The sequence below is a fragment of the Oncorhynchus gorbuscha genome, unplaced genomic scaffold, assembly GCF_021184085.1.
Source record: "Oncorhynchus gorbuscha isolate QuinsamMale2020 ecotype Even-year unplaced genomic scaffold, OgorEven_v1.0 Un_scaffold_1011, whole genome shotgun sequence".
NCBI lineage: Eukaryota > Metazoa > Chordata > Actinopteri > Salmoniformes > Salmonidae > Oncorhynchus > Oncorhynchus gorbuscha.
In genome coordinates, this window is record NW_025745925.1 from 160,245 (window position 1) to 182,926 (window position 22,682).

General features: G+C 51.0%; 1 protein-coding gene across 2 annotated transcripts in view; it reads left to right on the plus strand.

Annotated features, from left to right (window-relative positions):
• The window catches only part of LOC124020987 (DEP domain-containing mTOR-interacting protein-like), a 63,585-nt gene that overhangs the window by 23,096 nt on the left and 17,807 nt on the right, over positions 1-22,682 (plus strand). For both annotated transcript variants that reach the window (XM_046336306.1, XM_046336305.1), the window contains exons 6-8: positions 380-561; positions 9,402-9,584; positions 12,070-12,207. In XM_046336306.1, coding sequence (XP_046192262.1) covers positions 380-561; positions 9,402-9,584; positions 12,070-12,207 — 503 coding nt within the window. The remainder of the gene's footprint in view (positions 1-379; positions 562-9,401; positions 9,585-12,069; positions 12,208-22,682) is intronic.

The following is a 22,682-nucleotide window of genomic DNA, read 5'->3' on the forward strand; positions in this document are numbered from 1 at the left end:
AGGTGTTATAAACCTGTCCTTCTCAACACATCGTATAAAGTAGTCTGTCTAAAACAACAGGTGTTATAAACCTGTCCTTCTCAACACATCGTATAAAGTAGTCTGTCTAAAACAACAGGTGTTATAAACCTGTCCTTCTCAACACATCGTATAAAGTAGTCTGTCTAAAACAACAGGTGTTATAAACCTGTCCTTCTCAACACATCGTATAAAGTAGTCTGTCTAAACCAACAGGTGTGTTATAAACCTGTCCTTCTCAACACATCGTATAAAGTAGTCTGTCTAAAACAACAGGTGTTATAAACCTGTCCTTCTCAACACATCGTATAAAGTAGTCTGTCTAAACCAACAGGTGTTATAAACCTGTCCTTCTCAACAGGCTGATGATGAACACGGAGACGTCCATCCTAGCGACTCGGGAAGAAGAGGGTGAGACGTTTGAACGGACGCTGGTGGCCTCTGAGCTCGTTGATTGGCTGCTGGCGGAGGGAGAGATGGCGACCCGAGAGGAGGCGGAGCATCTTGGACGGAGGCTTCTAGAACACGGGATCATGCAGCATGGTGAGTGGAAGGAGCGTTTTCATCCTCGGTCTGATTTTGTTATTTTGATATTTTTGTATTTTTTGAGACATCCCAACTAACATAAGGTCACGGTCAGTACCCCACCTATCACACTGATGAAATGACATATCTCTGAGTCCTGAGTAGGGTTAGTCCTGCCGTTTGGGAACCACTTCCCCAAGCGAATGTAATTATAGGCCATTTTTGAAGAAGCAGTTGTGAAAGCTGAATGCTGTACTTTCTTCTACTCGTCTTCGTCTACTATTTAGCCCTTCCTGGTGTTCACTGATACATAGTAATATGGTCAAACGGTAATTACACAATAATTACCTATCGTGGTAATAACATTTTGCACTGTTGTCAGTTGCTTCGATTGAATTCTATGGGCGCTGTCATTTCCAAGTTGACTTTGCTAGGTGAAAGAGGAGACGTGGGAGTGTTGATGTTCACACATGGTGGGCTGTCACATTGGGTCCTCCCTTCCAAAGGGCTGTAAGGATCCTATTTTAGTCAGGGAACACGGCGTCTTCTCTGGTCAGACAGGGATCACTCTGTGATCAAAGGCCTGCTGGTATCATCATCATCACCCACTTGGATTGGATCTGTCCTGTTTCTCACACACACACACACACACACACACACACACACACACACACACACACACGTTTATTTTACTATTCTTGTTGGCACAAAACAATTGATTTCCATTCAAAAGTGTATTTTTGATAACCCTAAACCCTTTAATTCCTAACCCTAATTGTAAACCTAACCCCTTAAGCCTAAAACGTCCACACGTGTCCAAATTGTCCTTGTTTTACTGTCATTGTGAGGATTTCAGTGTCCCTACAAGGATAAGACCAGACACGTTTTGGAAGTTTAGCAGAGACTTGTGTTTATTTGGCTCCCAGTATTTCAGATTCACAGAAGATTGAGTTAACTTTGGATATGGTTTTATCTCACGACCAGTTTCATAATTAAACACATTTATCTGCTTGAAACGTGCGCTTCCTGACCCATGATCCTCAAATGACCGGCACAGGGCTCTGGTCAAAACTAGCATAAGGAATAGGGTGCCATTTTATTATGTGCCCTGGTCTGGATCACATGACTGGCTGAAAAGGACTGGTGTTGTCACAGTGACATGACTGTTAGTCTGTTAGTCTCTCTCTCTCTTTCGTCAGAGGTCAGCTGTGGTCTGTTTGCCGAGGTCAGGAGTAGGGAGGAACAGGGTGAAAGTGTTCTTATCAGGCCTGGTGGAATTCATCTCTGTATAGTAACAGTACAGTCATTGTCATTTAGTCCAGTAGAACAGTGACGAGGTGAATCACATCTCCAATAGGTCCTTCGCTGCGCTAGGAGTTAAAAGCAGGAAGTCACACCAGTTACTCATGTACAGGGCATGGCCACCTGCATGGCTACAGAGTGAATGTCCCTGAGTCTGAGAGGTGGTTCCACTGGGGGTGGGGGTGGGGGGGGGGGACGTCATGCCTCTGGTCTCTGGCCAGGGTGTTCCCGGCCGAGATCAGCTGCTCACCTCTGGACAACGGTGTGTGTGATCCGACCTAGATACACACATACAGCACACACAATCATCGACCCAGATACACACACACACACACACACAGCCCACACAATCATCAACCCAGATACACACCCACCGGTAGCATGTGTTGCACACCCGCGCGGCATACCAATGTCACGTGCACACCCACTAGACGCTCTCTGTCCTACTCTCTGTCCTCTACCCAGGCTGCTGCTGGTACTGGGCTTCCTCTGTGTGACAGACAGACTAAAATACAGCAGGAAGTAGAGCTGCTACTGAGCCAGTCAACCTCCTCTTTCTACAGGATCACCTGTCTCTACTGAGCCAGTCAACCTCTTCTTTCTACAGGATCACCTGTCTCCATTACTGAGCCAGTCAACCTCCCATTTCTACAGGATCACCTGTCTATTACTGAGCCAGTCAACCTCCCCTTTCTACAGGATCACCTGTCTCTATTACTGAGCCATTCAACCTCTCCTTTCTACAGGATCACCTGTCTATTACTGAGCCAGTCAACCTCCTCTTTCTACAGGATCACCTGTCTCTATTACTGAGCCAGTCAACCTCTCCTTTCTACAGGATCACCTGTCTATTACTGAGCCAGTCAACCTGCTCTTTCTACAGGATCACCTGTCTCTATTACTGAGCCAGTCAACCTCCTCTTTCTACAGGATCACCTGTCTCCATTACTGAGCCAGTCAACCTCCTCTTTCTGCAGGATCACCTGTCTCTATTACTGAGCCAGTCAACCTCCTCTTTCTACAGGATCACCTGTCTCCATTACTGAGCCAGTCAACCTCCTCTTTCTGCAGGATCACCTGTCTCTATTACTGAGCCAGTCAACCTCCTCTGCAGAATCAGTCCCATGTACTGTTCACCTTGTCGTCATGGTCACCTTGTCGTCATGGTCACCTTGTCGTCATGGTCTCCCATCCTCGGAGCGGCCCAACCCTGCTTATCTGTCATCAGAGACAAGCCAGCAGCAGGATGGTGCTGTGTGGGTACTGCCTGCTGGCTCAGTACAGGCTCTGAGATACAATCTGTTCCCAGTGTGCTGGGCTGTGTAGTGCAGAGTGTGTCTGTTCCCAGTGTGCTGGGGCTGTGTAGTGCAGAGTGTGTCTGTTCCCAGTGTGCTGGGCTGTGTAGTGCAGAGTGTGTCTGTTCCCAGTGTGCTGGGCTGTGTAGTGCAGAGTGTGTCTGTTCCCAGTGTGCTGGGCTGTGTAGTGCAGAGTGTGTCTGTTCCCAGTGTGCTGAGCTGTGTAGTGCAGAGTGTGTCTGTTCCCAGTGTGCTGGGCTGTGTAGTGCAGAGTGTGTCTGTTCCCAGTGTGCTGGGCTGTGTAGTGCAGAGAGTGTCTGTTCCCAGTGTGCTGAGCTTTGTAGTGCAGAGAGTGTCTGTTCCCAGTGTGCTGGGCTGTGTAGTGCAGAGTGTGTCTGTTCCCAGTGTGCTGAGCTGTGTAGTGCAGAGTGTGTCTGTTCCCAGTGTGCTGGGCTGTGTAGTGCAGAGAGTGTCTGTTCCCAGTGTGCTGAGCTTTGTAGTGCAGAGAGTGTCTGTTCCCAGTGTGCTGGGCTGTGTAGTGCAGAGTGTGTCTGTTCCCAGTGTGCTGGGCTGTGTAGTGCAGAGTGTGTCTGTTCCCAGTGTGCTGAGTTTTGTAGTGCAGAGAGTGTCTGTTCCCAGTGTGCTGAGCTTTGTAGTGCAGAGAGTGTCTGTTTCCAGTGTGCTGAGCTGTGTAGTGCAGAGTGTGTCTGTTCCCAGTGTGCTGAGCTGTGTAGTGCAGAGCGTGTCTGTTTCAAGTGTGCTCTTCTCGGGCCCTGGACAATGGGCTAACCAGGGAACAGAGAGCAGGGCTCTAACCCCAGAGAGACTGCATCACTGCTGGGTTCACACCCACCACTCACCACCCTGCCTGTGGCTCTTACCCTGCCTCTGTCTGCATTCCTCTCCTCCACTGGCACAGACCAGACTGGTACCTTAGCTGGCACAGACCAGACTGGTACCTTAGCTGGCACAGACCAGACTGGTACCTTAGCTGGCACAGACCAGACTGGTACCTTAGCTGGCACAGACCAGACTGGTACCTTAGCTGGCACAGACCAGACTGGTACCTCCGCTGGCACAGACCAGACTGGTACCTCCGCTGGCACAGACCAGACTGGTACCTCCGCTGGCACAGACCAGACTGGTACCTCCGCTGGCACAGACCAGACTGGTACCTCCGCTGGCACAGACCAGACTGGTACCTCCGCTGGCACAGACCAGACTGGTGCCTCCGCTGGCACAGACCAGACTGGTGCCTCCGCTGGCACAGACCAGACTGGTGCCTCCGCTGGCACAGACCAGACTGGTGCCTCCGCTGGCACAGACCAGACTGGTCCCTCAGCTGGCACAGACCAGACTGGTGCCTCCGCTGGCACAGACCAGACTGGTACCTCCGCTGGCACAGACCAGACTGGTACGAAACCAATAAGTATCCATCATCAGATTCCTCCTGCACTGATCTGTCTCGTATCTCGCAAAGGATAATGGGATGGATCAGAAGTAGACCGGCTACGATGGGTTGCCATGACATTAGAAAATATTACCAAGGAGACATCGTCTGCTGAACTCCATTCCTGCCTCAAAACTGTCTGAATGAATCTTAGCTAAAACAGTGATTGTGTCTTTTTTTGTATTTTTTGTGATCAAGTCTTAGTAGCCACATTTGACATCTAGCTAATGATTATTGTGCTTCACTGAGCAGTATTTCTGAAGTTTGACCATGGGCACGAAAACTAGCATAAAACAATCGAGCCAGTCACTGAAATGATCTTTGACTGAAACTATGCTTCTAACCAACCAGCTATCTACGTAGTGCTGCACACACACAATGTTAAAATCTTCCAACAAAAGCTAGCTAGCAAGCTACTGTAGCAAGTAACGCTAACGTTATTATGAGTTTTCATGAAAGTAGCTGTTCTTCTGCCACGAGCCATTGCAGTAGTCTCACGAGTCATCTGCTGTGCTGTCATCTGCTGACCTAAAATTACAATCATGGAGAAACATGCTGATCCAAGATCCAAGATTTTTGATAAGTCAGTTCCTCTTCATTGTGGGCCTCCATGTCTACATCTTCAGGGTCATTTAAACAGGCTAAGCAAGCTTTTTATGTCAGTGAAGGAAGAGCTAGCTGACTAGCTATGTCAGTAAGCTAGCTAGCTATAATAGTTGACTACACAGCGTGTAGGAGATGGCCACCGGTTTGTTTTAAACTATTAAATCACTGTCAACGTTTGTAATAATTTAGCTCGTTAGTTTTTCTGCCTACAGTGCCTTGCGAAAGTATTCGGCCCCCTTGAACTTTGCGACCTTTTGCCACATTTCAGGCTTCAAACATAAAGATATAAAACTGTATTTTTTGTGAAGAATCAACAACAAGTGGGACACAATCATGAAGTGGAACAACATTTATTGGATATTTCAAACTTTTTTAACAAAACAAAAACTGAAAAATTGGGCGTGCAAAATTATTCAGCCCCTTTACTTTCAGTGCAGCAAACTCTCTCCAGAAGTTCAGTGAGGATCTGTGAATGATCCAATGTTGACCTAAATGACTAATGATGATAAATACAATCCACCTGTGTGTAATCAAGTCTCCGTATAAATGCACCTGCACTGTGATATTCTCAGAGGTCCGTTAAAAGCGCAGAGAGCATCATGAAGAACAAGGAACACACCAGGCAGGTCCGAGATACTGTTGTGAAGAAGTTTAAAGCCGGATTTGGATACAAAAAGATTTCACAAGCTTTAAACATCCCAAGGAGCACTGTGCAAGCGATAATATTGAAATGGAAGGAGTATCAGACCACTGCAAATCTACCAAGACCTGGCCGTCCCTCTAAACTTTCAGCTCATACAAGGAGAAGACTGATTAGAGATGCAGCCAAGAGGCCCATGATCACCCTGGATGAACTGCAGAGATGTACAGCTGAGGTGGGAGACTCTGTCCATAGGACAACAATCAGTCGTATATTGCACAAATCTGGCCTTTATGGAAGAGTGGCAAGAAGAAAGCCATTTCTTAAAGATATCCATAAAAAGTGTTGTTTAAAGTTTGCCACAAGCCACCTGGGAGACACACCAAACATGTGGAAGAAGGTGCTCTGGTCAGATGATACAAAAATTGAACTTTTTGGCAACAATGCAAAACGTTATGTTTGGCGTAAAAGCAACACTCTGAACACACCATCCCCACTGTCAAACATGGTGGTGGCAGCATCATGGTTTGGGCCTGCTTTTCTTCAGCAGGGACAGGGAAGATGGTTAAAATTGATGGGAAGATGAATGGAGCCAAATACAGGACCATTCTGGAAGAGAACCTGATGGGTGTCTGCAAAAGACCTGAGACTGGGACGGAGATTTGTCTTCCAACAAGACAATGATCCAAAACATAAAGCAAAATCTACACTGGAATGGTTCAAAAATAAACATATCCAGGTGTTAGAATGGCCAAGTCAAAGTCCAGACCTGAATCCAATCGAATCTGTTTTTTGAATGGCGGGTTGCGCTATATTCCTATTTGAATATGAGTTCCACGACCTACAAGACAAAACGGATGAGGGACTAGTGTCGCGGAGGAGTGACGCTGTCTGACGTGAGAAAATGGCACTCGTGATGTCTAGGGGTCTTCGGTTACAGACCACGTAGATAGGCCTATGTGAGAAATCGGCGTATGAGGACTGTGTTGTATGTACATGTCCCCAGGAGATGGCAAACTTACCTTCGCTCCAGGGCCAGCTCAGTCCCTTGGTCGGTCAGTCCAAGCAGATTAGTCTTTGTTCAAAGTGGTGACCCAAAATAAATGTAAACACAAAAAGGCTTCTGGCCTCCTCTCAGAATCAACTTGATCGCTCGCTCCTGAGGAATAATCAAGGCTGCTTGGCAGAACCCAGCCGTGACCCGGGTGGTGCTGCCACCTGGGGTTGGAGTGTGGAAGTGTTCCATGGTAGTGCGTTTGTCTATGTCCTAACACTCCCCTTCCCCCACATCATAACAATACACACACACACACACATGCATGCACGCACACGACAGCTTACGCACACACACACACTGCATACTTTAAATGTCTGAACTGTAGAACAATAGCAGTCCTGCCTGGATGGATCCACATTGTGGGTTGTTTTGGTTCAGTTGTCCCACACAATCACTGCATTCCTGGTTGATAGACTCACACAGAGAGCTGGTGATTTGATCTTTGTGGCTCAACACCATGTGCAACCGAGTCAATGGGTGAATGAATGAACATAACCAAGAGTCACAGAACATGTTGTTGTTTTGGTTCAATGATATTTGAATTACAATAATCAACACCATGGCAACAAGCTTTCTGAATACACACAATCAACCCCCTTTTTAATCCATCTTGACTGCTACGCCATCTTTGACTGCTACGCCATCTTTGACTGCTACGCCATCTTGACTGCTACGCCCTACGCCATCTTTGACTGCTACGCCATCTTTGACTGCTACGCCATCTTTGACTGCTACGCCATCTTTGACTGCTACGCCATCTTTGACTGCTACGCCATCTTTGACTGCTACGCCATCTTTGACTGCTACGCCATCTTTGACTGCTACGCCATCTTTGACTGCTACGCCATCTTTGACTGCTACGCCATCTTTGACTGCTACGCCATCTTTGACTGCTACGCCATCTTGACTGCTTGGAATATTGATTGAATCATTGTGAACTTTTTGTATTGCTGAAATGTGTCTTTGGTAACTGCGATGTTTTTAGACTGGGGGAATTGCATTGGACTGTCTCACTACCAACGTCAGGAGAGAACTTTCTCCTGGGATAAAAAAAAAACAAACACAAACTGCAGATGAGGAATATTTCCGTAGTCCTCATTTAATGACGCCAGACAGGACAATCCATCACTATAAACCACAGGATCAAAACCACTTCGTACAGTCACAACAGCAGCTTTAAAGCATCACAAGATTCATCCATAACCAGACTAGTAAGTCTGACTAGTAAATCTTAACTTGATTGATACTAACATTTTGAGACTATATCAACAATGGACTAATGAAATAAATACCAAAATATTATTTTTGGGTGGAGTGTTCCTTTAAATCCTGAGTCCTAACCCTTGGCACAGTTATGCAGGCTTTATAGCTTAGTTACACAAGTGACAGTCAGATTTTGGTTCCTGGATGGCTTTAGTCAGTCAGAGTTGGTTTTATGTCTTTCAAGGGATTTGGGGATTTTAAGGGGCATTCAGAGCCTCCCCCTGTACTGAGTGTTAGCCAAGTGAGAGTGTTGGCACAATGACGGCCCAAGCTTAGAGCGGGAGAGTGTGTGTTTGTGTCCAACCCTAAGAGACTTAGCTGATTACTGGCATTGGAGGCACCATCAGAGGTGTTCTGTCTGAATGGAATAATTTGAAGAGTTACAGGATTTGGAACTGAACTACCTTCTGTTCTATAGTTACCAGGATTTACCGTTAGTTACTGTAGTTAACAGGATTTACAGTTAGTTACTGTAGTTACCAGGATTTACAGTCAGTTACTGTAGTTACCAGGATTTACAGTCAGTTACTGTAGTTAACAGGATTTACAGTCAGTTACTGTAGTTAACAGGATTTACAGTCAGTTACTGTAGTTAACAGGATTTACAGTTAGTTACTGTAGGTTAACAGGATTTACAGTTAGTAACTGTAGGTTAACAGGATTTACAGTTAGTAACTGTAGGTTAACAGGATTTACAGTTAGTAACTGTAGGTTAACAGGATTTACAGTTAGTAACTGTAGGTTAACAGGATTTACAGTTAGTAACTGTAGGTTAACAGGATTTACAGTTAGTAACTGTAGGTTAACAGGATTTACAGTTAGTAACTGTAGGTTAACAGGATTTACAGTTAGTAACTGTAGGTTAACAGGATTTACAGTTAGTAACTGTAGGTTAACAGGATTTACAGTTAGTAACTGTAGGTTAACAGGATTTACAGTTAGTAACTGTAGGTTAACAGGATTTACAGTTAGTAACTGTAGGTTAACAGGATTTACAGTTAGTAACTGTAGGTTAACAGGATTTACAGTTAGTAACTGTAGGTTAACAGGATTTACAGTTAGTAACTGTAGGTTAACAGGATTTACAGTTAGTAACTGTAGGTTAACAGGATTTACAGTTAGTAACTGTAGGTTACCAGGATTTACAGTTAGTAACTGTAGGTTACCAGGATTTACAGTCAGTTATATGAAACAGTAACTGAACGATCCTCAACAATCGTTTTGTTCTGTGTTTCTCCCTGACAGTGACCAACAAGCACCACTTTGTGGATGGAGGGCTGCTGTACCAGTTCAGACTGAACTTCCGAAGGAGACGACGTCTGATGGAGCTGCTGAACGAACGCTGTCGTACCATCCCAGAGAGCCATGACAGCCCCTTCTGTCTCCGCAAACAGAACCCAGAGGGAAGCAACACCAGCTTCCTATCTGGTAAACCTCAATGTCTAGCAATCAAATGTAGCAATAAAGCCCTTTATACATCAGGAGTTGTTGTACCCACATTATCTACTGTCAGTCAGACTGGGGCCGAATCCCACTATAACCCTTACCTGCCTGCCCCTACACTCTAACCACTAGTCTACCTGCCTGCCCCTACACTCTAACCACTAGGTGACCTGCCGCCCCTCCACTCTAACCACTAGGTGACCTGCCGCCCCTCCATTCTAACCACTAGTCTACCTGCCGTCCCTATGATGCTATTAACACGGTCGGGTTTTAAAGCTGAATGTCACGGTGCCACACTAATACATGGACAACAGGCTCTCTAGTTAAAGAAACTGTGGCTTTATAGAGACTTCATAACATGTTCATAAGCACTACACATAGATGCAACAATAAGTTTTATACATCTTTCATTTTCTATGTTCAGCAGGATTCAGGGTTCTCTACGTTCTGCAGGGTTCTCTACGTTCTGCAGGGTTCTCTACGTTCTGCAGGGTTCTCTACGTTCTGCAAGGCTCTCTACGTTCTGCAGGGTTCTCTACGTTCTGCAGGGTTCTCTACGTTCTGCAGGGCTCTCTATGTTCTGCAAGGCTCTCTATGTTCTGCAAGGCTCTCTATGTTCTGCAGGGTTCTCTACGTTCTGCAGGATATTGCAGAGCACTGATGCACAATGACATGGTTCTTTAGACTTTGCTCCACCACCTGCCACAGTCTAGAGGCGTCCTGCTTTATGGAGGCAATATAGAGCTTACATGGAAAGAGTGATTAGACACACCTACACATCCTTTCACAACTAACAACTCAAACCTCTGACGACAGCAACACTGCTTTTACACAGTCCTTTTCCCTTTAGTGCACTACTATTGACTAGGACCCATAAGGCTCTGGTCCCAAGTAGTGCACTGTATAGAGAATAGGGCTCCATTTGGGACATAATTAGTGTTTCGCTCTGAAAAGAAACAAAATGTTGAATTGGGATAAAAAGTCTCTCAGACCTTCATTTGTTTTTGATGACATCAAGGGGGAAAATGTGCTAATGAATAAAGGACATTCGCTCGTTCTCTCTCTCTCTCTCTGTCTCTCTCTTGCCTCTCTCGCCTCTCTCTCTCTCGCCTCTCTCGCCTCTCTCTCTCTCTCGCCTCTCTCTCTCGCCTCTCTCTCTCTCTCTCTCTCTCTCGCCTCTCTCTCTCTCTCTTGCCTCTCTCTCTTGCCTCTCTCTCTCGCCTCTCTCTCTCTCTCGCCTCTCTCTCTCTCTCGCCTCTCTCTCTCTCTCGCCTCTCTCTCTCTCTCGCCTCTCTCGCCTCTCTCTCTCTCTCGCCTCTCTCTCTCTCTCGCCTCCCTCTCTCTCGCCTCTCTCTCTCTCTCGCCTCTCTCTCTCTCTCGCCTCTCTCTCTCTCTCGCCTCTCTGTCTCGCCTCTCTCTCTGTCTCGCCTCTCTGTCTCTCTCTGTCTCTCTCGCCTCTCTCTGTCTCTCTCGCCTCTCTCTGTCTCTCTCTGTCTCTCTCTGTCTCTCTCGCCTCTCTCGCGCCTCTCTCTGTCTCTCTCGCGCCTCTCTCTGTCTCTCTCTGTCTCTCTCGCCTCTCTCTGTCTCTCTCTGTCTCTCTCGCCTCTCTCTCTCTGCCTCGCCTCTCTCTCTCTGCCTCGCCTCTCTCTCTCTGCCTCGCCTCTCTCTCTCTGCCTCGCCTCTCTCTCTCTGCCTCGCCTCTCTCTCTCTGCCTCGCCTCTCTCTCTCTGCCTCGCCTCTCTCTCTGCCTCGCCTCTCTCTCTCTCGCCTCTCTCTCTCTCGCCTCTCTGTCTCTCTCTCTCTCTCGCCTCTCTCTCTCTCGCCTCTCTCTCTCTCGCCTCTCTCTCTCTCGCCTCTCTCTCTCTCGCCTCTCTCTCTCTCGCCTCTCTCTCTCTCGCCTCTCTCTCTCTCGCCTCTCTCTCTCTCTCCTCTCTCTGTCTCTCTCTGTCTCTCTCTCGCCTCTCTGTCTCTCTCTCGCCTCCCTCTCTCTCGCCTCTCTCTCTCTCTCGCCTCTCTCTCTCTCTCGCCTCTCTCTCTCTCTCGCCTCTCTGTCTCGCCTCTCTCTCTGTCTCGCCTCTCTGTCTCTCTCTGTCTCTCTCGCCTCTCTCTGTCTCTCTCGCCTCTCTCTCGCCTCTCTCTGTCTCTCTCTGTCTCTCTCTGTCTCTCTCGCCTCTCTCTGTCTCTCTCTGTCTCTCTCGCCTCTCTCTGTCTCTCTCGCCTCTCTCGCGCCTCTCTCGCCTCTCTCTCTCTGCCTCGCCTCTCTCTCTCTGCCTCGCCTCTCTCTCTCGCCTCTCTCTCTCTCTCTCTCTCTGCCTCGCCTCTCTCTCTCTGCCTCGCCTCTCTCTCTCTCTCTCTCTCTCTCTCTGCCTCGCCTCTCTCTCTCTGCCTCGCCTCTCTCTCTCTGCCTCGCCTCTCTCTCTCTGCCTCGCCTCTCTCTCTCTGCCTCGCCTCTCTCTCTCTCCTCTCTCAGTGAGTCCTACTAAAGAGATCAAGATGATAGTGGGTATCCGTCGTAGCAGTATGAGCAGCAGCTGTGGCAGCAGTGGTTACTATAGCAGCAGTCCCACCCTCAGTAGCAGCCCCCCGGTGCTCTGTAACCCAAAGTCAGGTAAGAGGCTCTCTATTCTCCCTGAGTGACCTTAATACACTCTCTCAAACGCACACAGCACACAGCACACAGCACAGTCCGGTAAGAGGGTCACCATTCTCCCTGAGTGACCTTACACACACCACAGTCAGGTAAGAGGGTCTCTATTCTCCCTGAGTGACCTTACACACACACACACAGCACAGTCCGGTAAGAGGGTCTCTATTCTCCCTGAGTGACCTTACACACACACACACAGCACAGTCCGGTAAGAGGGTCTCTATTCTCCCTGAGTGACCTTACACACACACACACAGCACAGTCCGGTAAGAGGGTCTCTATTCTCCCTGAGTGACCGTACACACACACACACAGCACAGTCCGGTAAGAGGGTCTCTATTCTCCCTGAGTGACCTTACACACACACACACAGCACAGTCAGGTAAGAGGGTCTCTATTCTCCCTGAGTGACCTTACACACACACACACACACAGCACAGTCCGGTAAGAGGGTCTCTATTCTCCCTGAGTGACCTTACACACACACACACACACACACACCACAGTCCGGTAAGAGGGTCTCTATTCTCCCTGAGTGACCTTACACACACACACACACACAGCACAGTCCGGTAAGAGGGTCTCTATTCTCCCTGAGTGACCTTACACACACACACACCACAGTCAGGTAAGAGGGTCTCTATTCTCCCTGAGTGACCTTACACACACACACACACACAGCACAGTCCGGTAAGAGGGTCTCTATTCTCCCTGAGTGACCTTACACACACACACCACAGTCAGGTAAGAGGGTCTCTATTCTCCCTGAGTGACCTTACACACACACACACACACACACAGTCCGGTAAGAGGGTCTCTATTCTCCCTGAGTGACCTTACACACACACACACACACAGCACAGTCCGGTAAGAGGGTCTCTATTCTCCCTGAGTGACCTTACACACACACACACACACACCACAGTCAGGTAAGAGGGTCTCTATTCTCCCTGAGTGACCTTACACACACACACACAGCACAGTCCGGTAAGAGGGTCTCTATTCTCCCTGAGTGACCTTACACACACCACAGTCAGGTAAGAGGGTCTCTATTCTCCCTGAGTGACCTTACACACACACACACACCACAGTCCGGTAAGAGGGTCACCATTCTCCCTGAGTGACCTTACACACACACACACAGCACAGTCCGGTAAGGCCGCGATGAGGAAGCCATTCTCCTCCTCTCTATGAGGGTCACCATGTGATAAGAGTGTGAATAGGAGCCCTGTGCACAGCAGTGTGTCTTCAATGTGCTGATACCTTCTCCTGCCCAAACTGAGGTTCTGGTCAGGAACTACTGACTATCCAGAACACATGGAAAAACACTGAGTCTTTTGGATCCCCAGGCTGTTCTGGAGTTTAGGTAAATGGTAACAGTATCATGACTGGACAGAACCAGCCTGTTCTGGACTGCTGTCTGTACCAGTGACTAGTGGTCACGCGGACAGAACCAGGCTGTTCTGGACTGCTGTCTGTACCAGTGACTAGTGGTCACGCGGACAGAACCAGGCTGTTCTGGACTGCTGTCTGTACCAGTGACTAGTGGTCACACGGACAGAACCAGCCTGTTCTGGACTGCTGTCTGTACCAGTGACTAGTGGTCACACGGACAGAACCAGCCTGTTCTGGACTGCTGTCTGTACCAGTGACTAGTACCTACAGCTACATGACCTCTGACATGTTGAGTCTGGGAAGAATCACACCATGTGGTTCAGCCACGGTGCAGTGGAGCCTGTCATCGTCTGTAAGATGATCTCCTCATGGCTGCATTATCTGAAGTGTACAATCTGTTTAACCCTTTAGTTGTCTATCCTGTGGGTCAGACCTCTAAACCCTTCTCCGTTCTGCTGCCTTTCAGTCTAAAGATATCCAGGCTCTAGTCTTGTATAGAAGAAGGCTGTGTTTCAGATATCCAGGCTCTAGTCTTGTATAGGAGGCTGTGTTTCAGATATCCAGGCTCTAGTCTTGTATAGGAGGCTGTGTTTCAGATATCCAGGCTCTAGTATTGTATAGGAGGCTGTGTTTCAGATATCCAGGCTCTAGTCTTGTATAGAAGAAGACCGTGTTTCAGATATCCAGGCTCTAGTCTTGTATAGGAGGCTGTGTTTCAGATATCCAGGCTCTAGTATTGTATAGGAGGCTGTGTTTCAGATATCCAGGCTCTAGTCTTGTATAGAAGAAGACCGTGTTTCAGATATCCAGGCTCTAGTCTTGTATAGGAGGCTGTGTTTCAGATATCCAGGCTCTAGTCTTGTATAGAAGAAGACCGTGTTTCAGATATCCAGGCTCTAGTCTTGTATAGGAGGCTGTGTTTCAGATATCCAGGCTCTAGTATTGTATAGGAGGCTGTGTTTCAGATATCCAGGCTCTAGTCTTGTATAGGAGGCTGTGTTTCAGATATCCAGGCTCTAGTCTTGTATAGAAGAAGACCGTGTTTCAGATATCCAGGCTCTAGTATTGTATAGGAGGCTGTGTTTCAGATATCCAGGCTCTAGTCTTGTATAGGAGGCTGTGTTTCAGATATCCAGGCTCTAGTCTTGTATAGGAGGCTGTGTTTCAGATATCCAGGCTCTAGTCTTGTATAGAAGAAGACCGTGTTTCAGATATCCAGGCTCTAGTCTTGTATAGAAGACTGTTTCTATCGAAGACTGCTGATTAAAAGACAGAAAACATTTTTTTCTTAAGCTGTGTGTAGCTGTGTGTTAATGCAAAGTATGAGATTCCCTGTCTTCGGGACATTGTTCTCCTATTTCTCTAAACGAGAGAGAAGGGTGTTGAAAGCGGCTGTTGAAAGTTGTGGGTGACAGGGTTTGAGGCCAGGGTTCGGTCAGGGGATAGTTGTGGGTGACAGGGTTTGAGGCCAGGGTTCGGTCAGGGAATAGTTGTGGGTGACAGGGTTTGAGGCCAGGGTTCGGTCAGGGGATAGTTGTGGGTGACAGGGTTTGAGGCCAGGGTTCGGTCAGGGGATAGTTGTGGGTGACAGGGTTTGAGGCCAGGGTTCGGTCAGGGGATAGTTGTGGGTGACAGGGTTTGAGGCCAGGGTTCGGTCAGGGGATAGTTGTGGGTGACAGGGTTTGAGGCCAGGGTTCGGTCAGGGGATAGTTGTGGGTGACAGGGTTTGAGGCCAAGGTTTGAGGCCAGGGTTCGGTCAGGGGATAGTTGTGGGTGACAGGGTTTGAGGCCAGGGTTCGGTCAGGGGATAGTTGTGGGTGACAGGGTTTGAGGCCAGGGTTCGGGCAGGGGATAGTTGTGTGTTTTTGTCTGTGACCGTAGACGTTTCATTAGCTGGTGTGCGTATGGATATTTCAGGTTAGCCACGGGGGAGTCCTGATATTTCTTCCCGTTGAACTCTCCTGACCTACCCTCACCGAGAACATGAGTTGAGAAATGGAAAGTGTGTGTGTGTGTGTGTGTGTCAACAGTATGAACCATATGACCCAATAAGGTTGTTCTGGCAAGAGCTGGAACAGGGGGAGTAGCCCTTAGTTGGCAGGCATATATATATATACACACACACACACACACACACACACACACACACACACACACACACACACACACACACACACTGTGGGGTAACTGGGGACTTACACCAGCAGGCCAGCCTGAGTTCCTGCACTCCCCACTGAGACAGAGGGGGACTGTTTATACTGTCGCACAGCATCAGGACGGAGGGGGACTGTTTATACTGTCGCACAGCACCAGGACAGAGGGGGACTGTTTATACTGTCGCACAGCACCAGGACAGAGGGGGACTGTTTATACTGTCGCACAGCACCAGGACAGAGGGGGACTGTTTATACTGTCGCACAGCACCAGGACAGAGGGGACTGTTTATACTGTCGCACAGCACCAGGACAGAGGGGGACTGTTTATACTGTCGCACAGCACCAGGACAGAGGTGGACTGTTTATACTGTCTCACAGCACCAGGACAGTGGTGGACTGTTTATACTGTCGCACAGCACCAGGACAGTGGTGGACTGTTTATACTGTCGCACAGCACCAGGACAGAGGTGGACTGTTTATACTGTCGCACAGCACCAGGACAGAGGTGGACTGTTTATACTGTCGCACAGCACCAGGACAGAGGTGGACTGTTTATACTGTCGCACAGCACCAGGACAGAGGTGGACTGTTTATACTGTCGCACAGCACCAGGACAGAGGTGGACTGTTTATACTGTCGCACAGCACCAGGACAGAGGTGGACTGTTAATACTGTAGCACACAACGTCATGTCACTGCCCTACACCCCCATGCCAACGTCATGACACTGCCCTACACCCCCAGGCCAACGTCATGACACTGCCCTACACCCCCAGGCCAACGTCATGACACTGCCCTACACCCCCAGGCCAACGTCATGACACTGCCCTACACCCCCAGGCCAACGTCATGACACTGCCCTACACCCCCAGGCCAACGTCATGACACTGCCCTACACCCCCAGGCCAACGTCATGACACTGCCCTACACCCCCAGGCCAACGTCATGACACTGCCCTACACCCCCAGGCCAACGTCATGACACTGCCCTACACCCCAGGCCAACGTCATGACACTGCCCTACACCCCCAGGCCAACGTCATGACACTGCCCTACACCCCCAGGCCAACGTCATGACACTGCCCTACACCCCCAGGCCAACGTCATGACACTGCCCTACACCCCCAGGCCAACGTCATGACACTGCCCTACACCCCCAGGCCAACGTCATGACACTGCCCTACACCCCCAGGCCAACGTCATGACACTGCCCTACACCGGGACACAGGCCAACGTCATGACACTGCCCTACACCCCCAGGCCAACGTCATGACACTGCCCTACACCGGGACACAGGCCAACGTCATGACACTGCCCTACACCCCCAGGCCAACGTCATGACACTGCCCTACACCCCCAGGCCAACGTCATGACACTGCCCTACACCCCCAGGCCAACGTGATGACACTGCCCTACACCCCCAGGCCAACGTGATGACACTGCCCTACACCCCCAGGCCAACGTCATGACACTGCCCTACACCCCCAGGCCAACGTCATGACACTGCCCTACACCCCCAGGCCAACGTCATGACACTGCCCTACACCCCCAGGCCAACGTCATGACACTGCCCTACACCCACAGGCCAACGTCATGACACTGCCCTACACCCCAGGCCAACGTCATGACACTGCCCTACACCCCCAGGCCAACGTCATGACACTGCCCTACACCCCAGGCCAACGTCATGACACTGCCCTACACCCCCAGGCCAACGTCATGACACTGCCCTACACCCCCAGGCCAACGTCATGACACTGCCCTACACCCCCAGGCCAACGTCATGACACTGCCCTACACCCCCAGGCCAACGTCATGACACTGCCCTACACCCCCAGGCCAACGTCATGACACTGCCCTACACCCCCAGGCCAACGTCATGACACTGCCCTCACCGGGACACAGGCCAACGTCATGACACTGCCCTACACCCCCAGGCCAACGTCATGACACTGCCCTTCACCGGGACACAGGCCAACGTCATGACACTGCCCTACACCCCCAGGCCAGGCCACGTCATGACACTGCCCTACACCCCCAGGCCAACGTCATGACACTGCCCTACACCCCCAGGCCAACGTCATGACACTGCCCTACACCCCCAGGCCAACGTCATGACACTGCCCTTCACCCCACAGGCCAACGTCATGACACTGCCCTTCACCGGGACACAGGCCAACGTCATGACACTGCCCTTCACCGGGACACAGGCCAACGTCATGACACTGCCCTTCACCGGGACACAGGCCAACGTCATGACACTGCCCTACACCCCAGGCCAACGTCATGACACTGCCCTACACCCCCAGGCCAACGTCATGACACTGCCCTACACCCCCAGGCCAACGTCATGACACCGCCCTACACCCCAGGCCAACGTCATGACACTGCCCTACACCCCCAGGCCAACGTCATGACACTGCCCTACACCCCCAGGCCAACGTCATGACACTGCCCTACACCCCCAGGCCAACGTCATGACACTGCCCTACACCCCCAGGCCAACGTCATGACACTGCCCTACACCCCAGGCCAACGTCATGACACTGCCCTACACCGGGACACAGGCCAACGTCATGACACTGCCCTACACCCCCAGGCCAACGTCATGACACTGCCCTACACCCCCAGGCCAACGTCATGACACTGCCCTACACCCCCAGGCCAACGTCATGACACTGCCCTACACCGGGACACAGGCCAACGTCATGACACTGCCCTACACCCCCAGGCCAACGTCATGACACTGCCCTACACCCCCAGGCCAACGTCATGACACTGCCCTACACCGGGACACAGGCCAACGTCATGTCACTGCTCTACACCCCCAGGCCAACGTCATGACACTGCCCTACACCCCCAGGCCAACGTCATGACACTGCCCTACACCCCCAGGCCAACGTCATGACACTGCCCTACACCCCCAGGCCAACGTCATGACACTGCCCTACACCCCCAGGCCAACGTCATGACACTGCCCTACACCCCCAGGCCAACGTCATGACACTGCCCTTCACCCCCAGGCCAACGTCATGACACTGCCCTACACCGGGACACAGGCCAACGTCATGACACTGCCCTACACCCCCAGGCCAACGTCATGACACTGCCCTACACCCCAGGCCAACGTCATGACACTGCCCTACACCCCCAGGCCAACGTCATGACACTGCCCTACACCCCCAGGCCAACGTCATGACACTGCCCTACACCCCCAGGCCAACGTCATGACACTGCCCTACACCCCAGGCCAACGTCATGACACTGCCCTACACCCCCAGGCCAACGTCATGACACTGCCCTACACCCCCAGGCCAACGTCATGACACTGCCCTACACCCCCAGGCCAACGTCATGACACTGCCCTACACCCCCAGGCCAACGTCATGACACTGCCCTACACCCCAGGCCAACGTCATGACACTGCCCTACACCGGGACACAGGCCAACGTCATGACACTGCCCTACACCCCCAGGCCAACGTCATGACACTGCCCTACACCGGGACACAGGCCAACGTCATGACACTGCCCTACACCCCCAGGCCAACGTCATGACACTGCCCTACACCCCCAGGCCAACGTCATGACACTGCCCTTCACCGGGACACAGGCCAACGTCATGACACTGCCCTTCACCGGGACACAGGCCAACGTCATGACACTGCCCTACACCCCCAGGCCAACGTCATGACACTGCCCTACACCCCCAGGCCAACGTCATGACACTGCCCTTCACCGGGACACAGGCCAACGTCATGACACTGCCCTTCACCGGGACACAGGCCAACGTCATGACACTGCCCTACACCCCCAGGCCAACGTCATGACACTGCCCTACACCCCCAGGCCAACGTCATGACACTGCCCTACACCCCCAGGCCAACGTCATGACACTGCCCTACACCCCCAGGCCAACGTCATGACACTGCCCTACACCCCCAGGCCAACGTCATGACACTGCCCTACACCCCCAGGCCAACGTCATGACACTGCCCTACACCCCCAGGCCAACGTCATGACACTGCCCTACACCCCCAGGCCAACGTCATGACACTGCCCTACACCGGGACACAGGCCAACGTCATGACACTGCCCTACACCCCCAGGCCAACGTCATGACACTGCCCTACACCGGGACACAGGCCAACGTCATGACACTGCCCTACACCCCCAGGCCAACGTCATGACACTGCCCTACACCCCCAGGCCAACGTCATGACACTGCCCTACACCCCCAGGCCAACGTCATGACACTGCCCTTCACCGGGACACAGGCCAACGTCATGACACTGCCCTTCACCGGGACACAGGCCAACGTCATGACACTGCCCTACACCCCCAGGCCAACGTCATGACACTGCCCTACACCCCCAGGCCAACGTCATGACACTGCCCTTCACCGGGACACAGGCCAACGTCATGACACTGCCCTTCACCGGGACACAGGCCAACGTCATGACACTGCCCTTCACCCCCAGGCCAACGTCATGACACTGCCCTACACCCCCAGGCCAACGTCATGACACTGCCCTACACCCCCAGGCCAACGTCATGACACTGCCCTTCACCGGGACACAGGCCAACGTCATGACACTGCCCTTCACCGGGACACAGGCCAACGTCATGACACTGCCCTACACCCCCAGGCCAACGTCATGACACTGCCCTTCACCCCCAGGCCAACGTCATGACACTGCCCTACACCCCCAGGCCAACGTCATGACACTGCCCTACACCGGGACACAGGCCAACGTCATGACACTGCCCTACACCGGGACACAGGCCAACGTCATGACACTGCCCTACACCGGGACACAGGCCAACGTCATGACACTGCCCTACACCCCCAGGCCAACGTCATGACACTGCCCTTCACCCCCAGGCCAACGTCATGACACTGCCCTTCACCCCCAGGCCAACGTCATGACACCGCCCTACACCCCCAGGCCAAAGTCATGACACTGCCCTTCACCCCCAGGCCAACGTCATGACACTGCCCTATACCGGGACACAGGCCAACGTCATGACACTGCCCTATACCGGGACACAGGCCAACGTCATGACACTGCCCTACACCCCCAGGCCAACGTCATGACACTGCCCTACACCCCCAGGCCAACGTCATGACACTGCCCTTCACCGGGACACAGGCCAACGTCATGACACTGCCCTTCACCGGGACACAGGCCAACGTCATGACACTGCCCTTCACCCCCAGGCCAACGTCATGACACTGCCCTTCACCCCCAGGCCAACGTCATGACACTGCCCTTCACCCCCAGGCCAACGTCATGACACTGCCCTACACCCCCAGGCCAACGTCATGACAACGCCCTACACCCCCAGGCCAACGTCATGACACCGCCCTGCACCGGGACACAGGCTCTGACCCAGAACAATACACTGATTAGTCACATACTGTTCATTCACAACATGGACATTTTTATCATATCTGATAGATTACTCTTTTATACAACCAACTCACACTGGCACATGGAAGTTGGCATGTATATTTAGACTAGCTACTTAAAGCTTATTCAAATGATTAGATAAACTAAAGCAGATGTTATGTAGTTTAACTCTGATCCCCTCAACTCCTCCTCAGCCTTTTTGGTGAATTACTCACTTCACAATTCAGAGAAAAAGGTTTAGGCCTGTGTTCTCTCTCTGTTCTCTCTCTCTGTTCTCTCTCTCTGTTCTCTCTCTGTTCTCTCTCTGTTCTCTCTCTCTGTTCTCTCTCTCTGTTCTCTCTCTCTGTTCTCTCTCTCTGTTCTCTCTCTGTGTTCTCTCTCTCTGTGTTCTCTCTCTCTGTGTTCTCTCTCTGTTCTCTCTCTGTTCTCCCTCTGTTCTCCCTCTGTTCTCCCTCTGTTCTCCCTCTGTTCTCCCTCTGTTCTCTCTCTGTTCTCTCTCTGTTCTCTCTCTGTTCTCCCTCTGTTCTCCCTCTGTTCTCTCTCTGTTCTCTCTCTGTTCTCTCTCTGTTCTCTCTCTGTTCTCTCTCTGTTCTCCCTCTGTTCTCCCTCTGTTCTCCCTCTGTTCTCCCTCTGTTCTCCCTCTGTTCTCCCTCTGTTCTCCCTCTGTTCTCCCTCTGTTCTCCCTCTGTTCTCCCTCTGTTCTCCCTCTGTCTCTGTTCTGTTCTCTCTCTGTTCTGTCTCTGTTCTCTCTCGATCTCTCTGTCTCTGTTCTCTCTCGATCTCTCTGTCTCGCTGTCTGTCTCTCAGAGAAAGAGGTTTAGGCCTGTGTTCTCTCTCTGTTCTGTTCTCTCTGTTCTGTTCTCTCTCTGTTCTGTTCTCTCTCTGTTCTGTTCTCTCTCTGTTCTGTTCTCTCTCTGTTCTGTTCTCTCTCTGTTCTCTCTTGATCTCTCTGTCTCTGTCTCGCTGTCTGTCTCTCTGAGAAAAAGGTTAGGCCTCTGTTCTCTCTCTGGTGTGTGTGTGTGTGTGTGTGTCCATTTTTAAAGGAGTTGTAAACAGTCAGCAGCAGTATGGAGGATAGGGGCTGGAAGGCCAGAGAGAGGGGCTGGAAGGCCAGAGAGAGGGGCTGGAAGGCCAGAGAGAGGGGCTGGAAGGCCAGAGAGAGGGGCTGGAAGGCCAGAGAGAGGGGCTGGAAGGCCAGAGAGAGGGGCTGGAAGGCCAGAGAGAGGGGCTGGAAGGCCAGAGAGAGGGGCTGGAAGGCCAGAGAGAGGGGCTGGAAGGCCAGAGAGAGGGGCTGGAAGGCCAGAGAGAAGCTGTATACAATTGTTCTGGAATACACAGGAAGTCTTTGAATCAGATTCTTGGGAAAAGATGGGAAGTGTTTTTCTCAGTAAGTCTCAAACACTGGGAGTTGAGGGTGAGCCATGCAGGCAGCTGTTCTCAGCTTCCTGCCCCAAGAAGTTTGACATTAACTGCT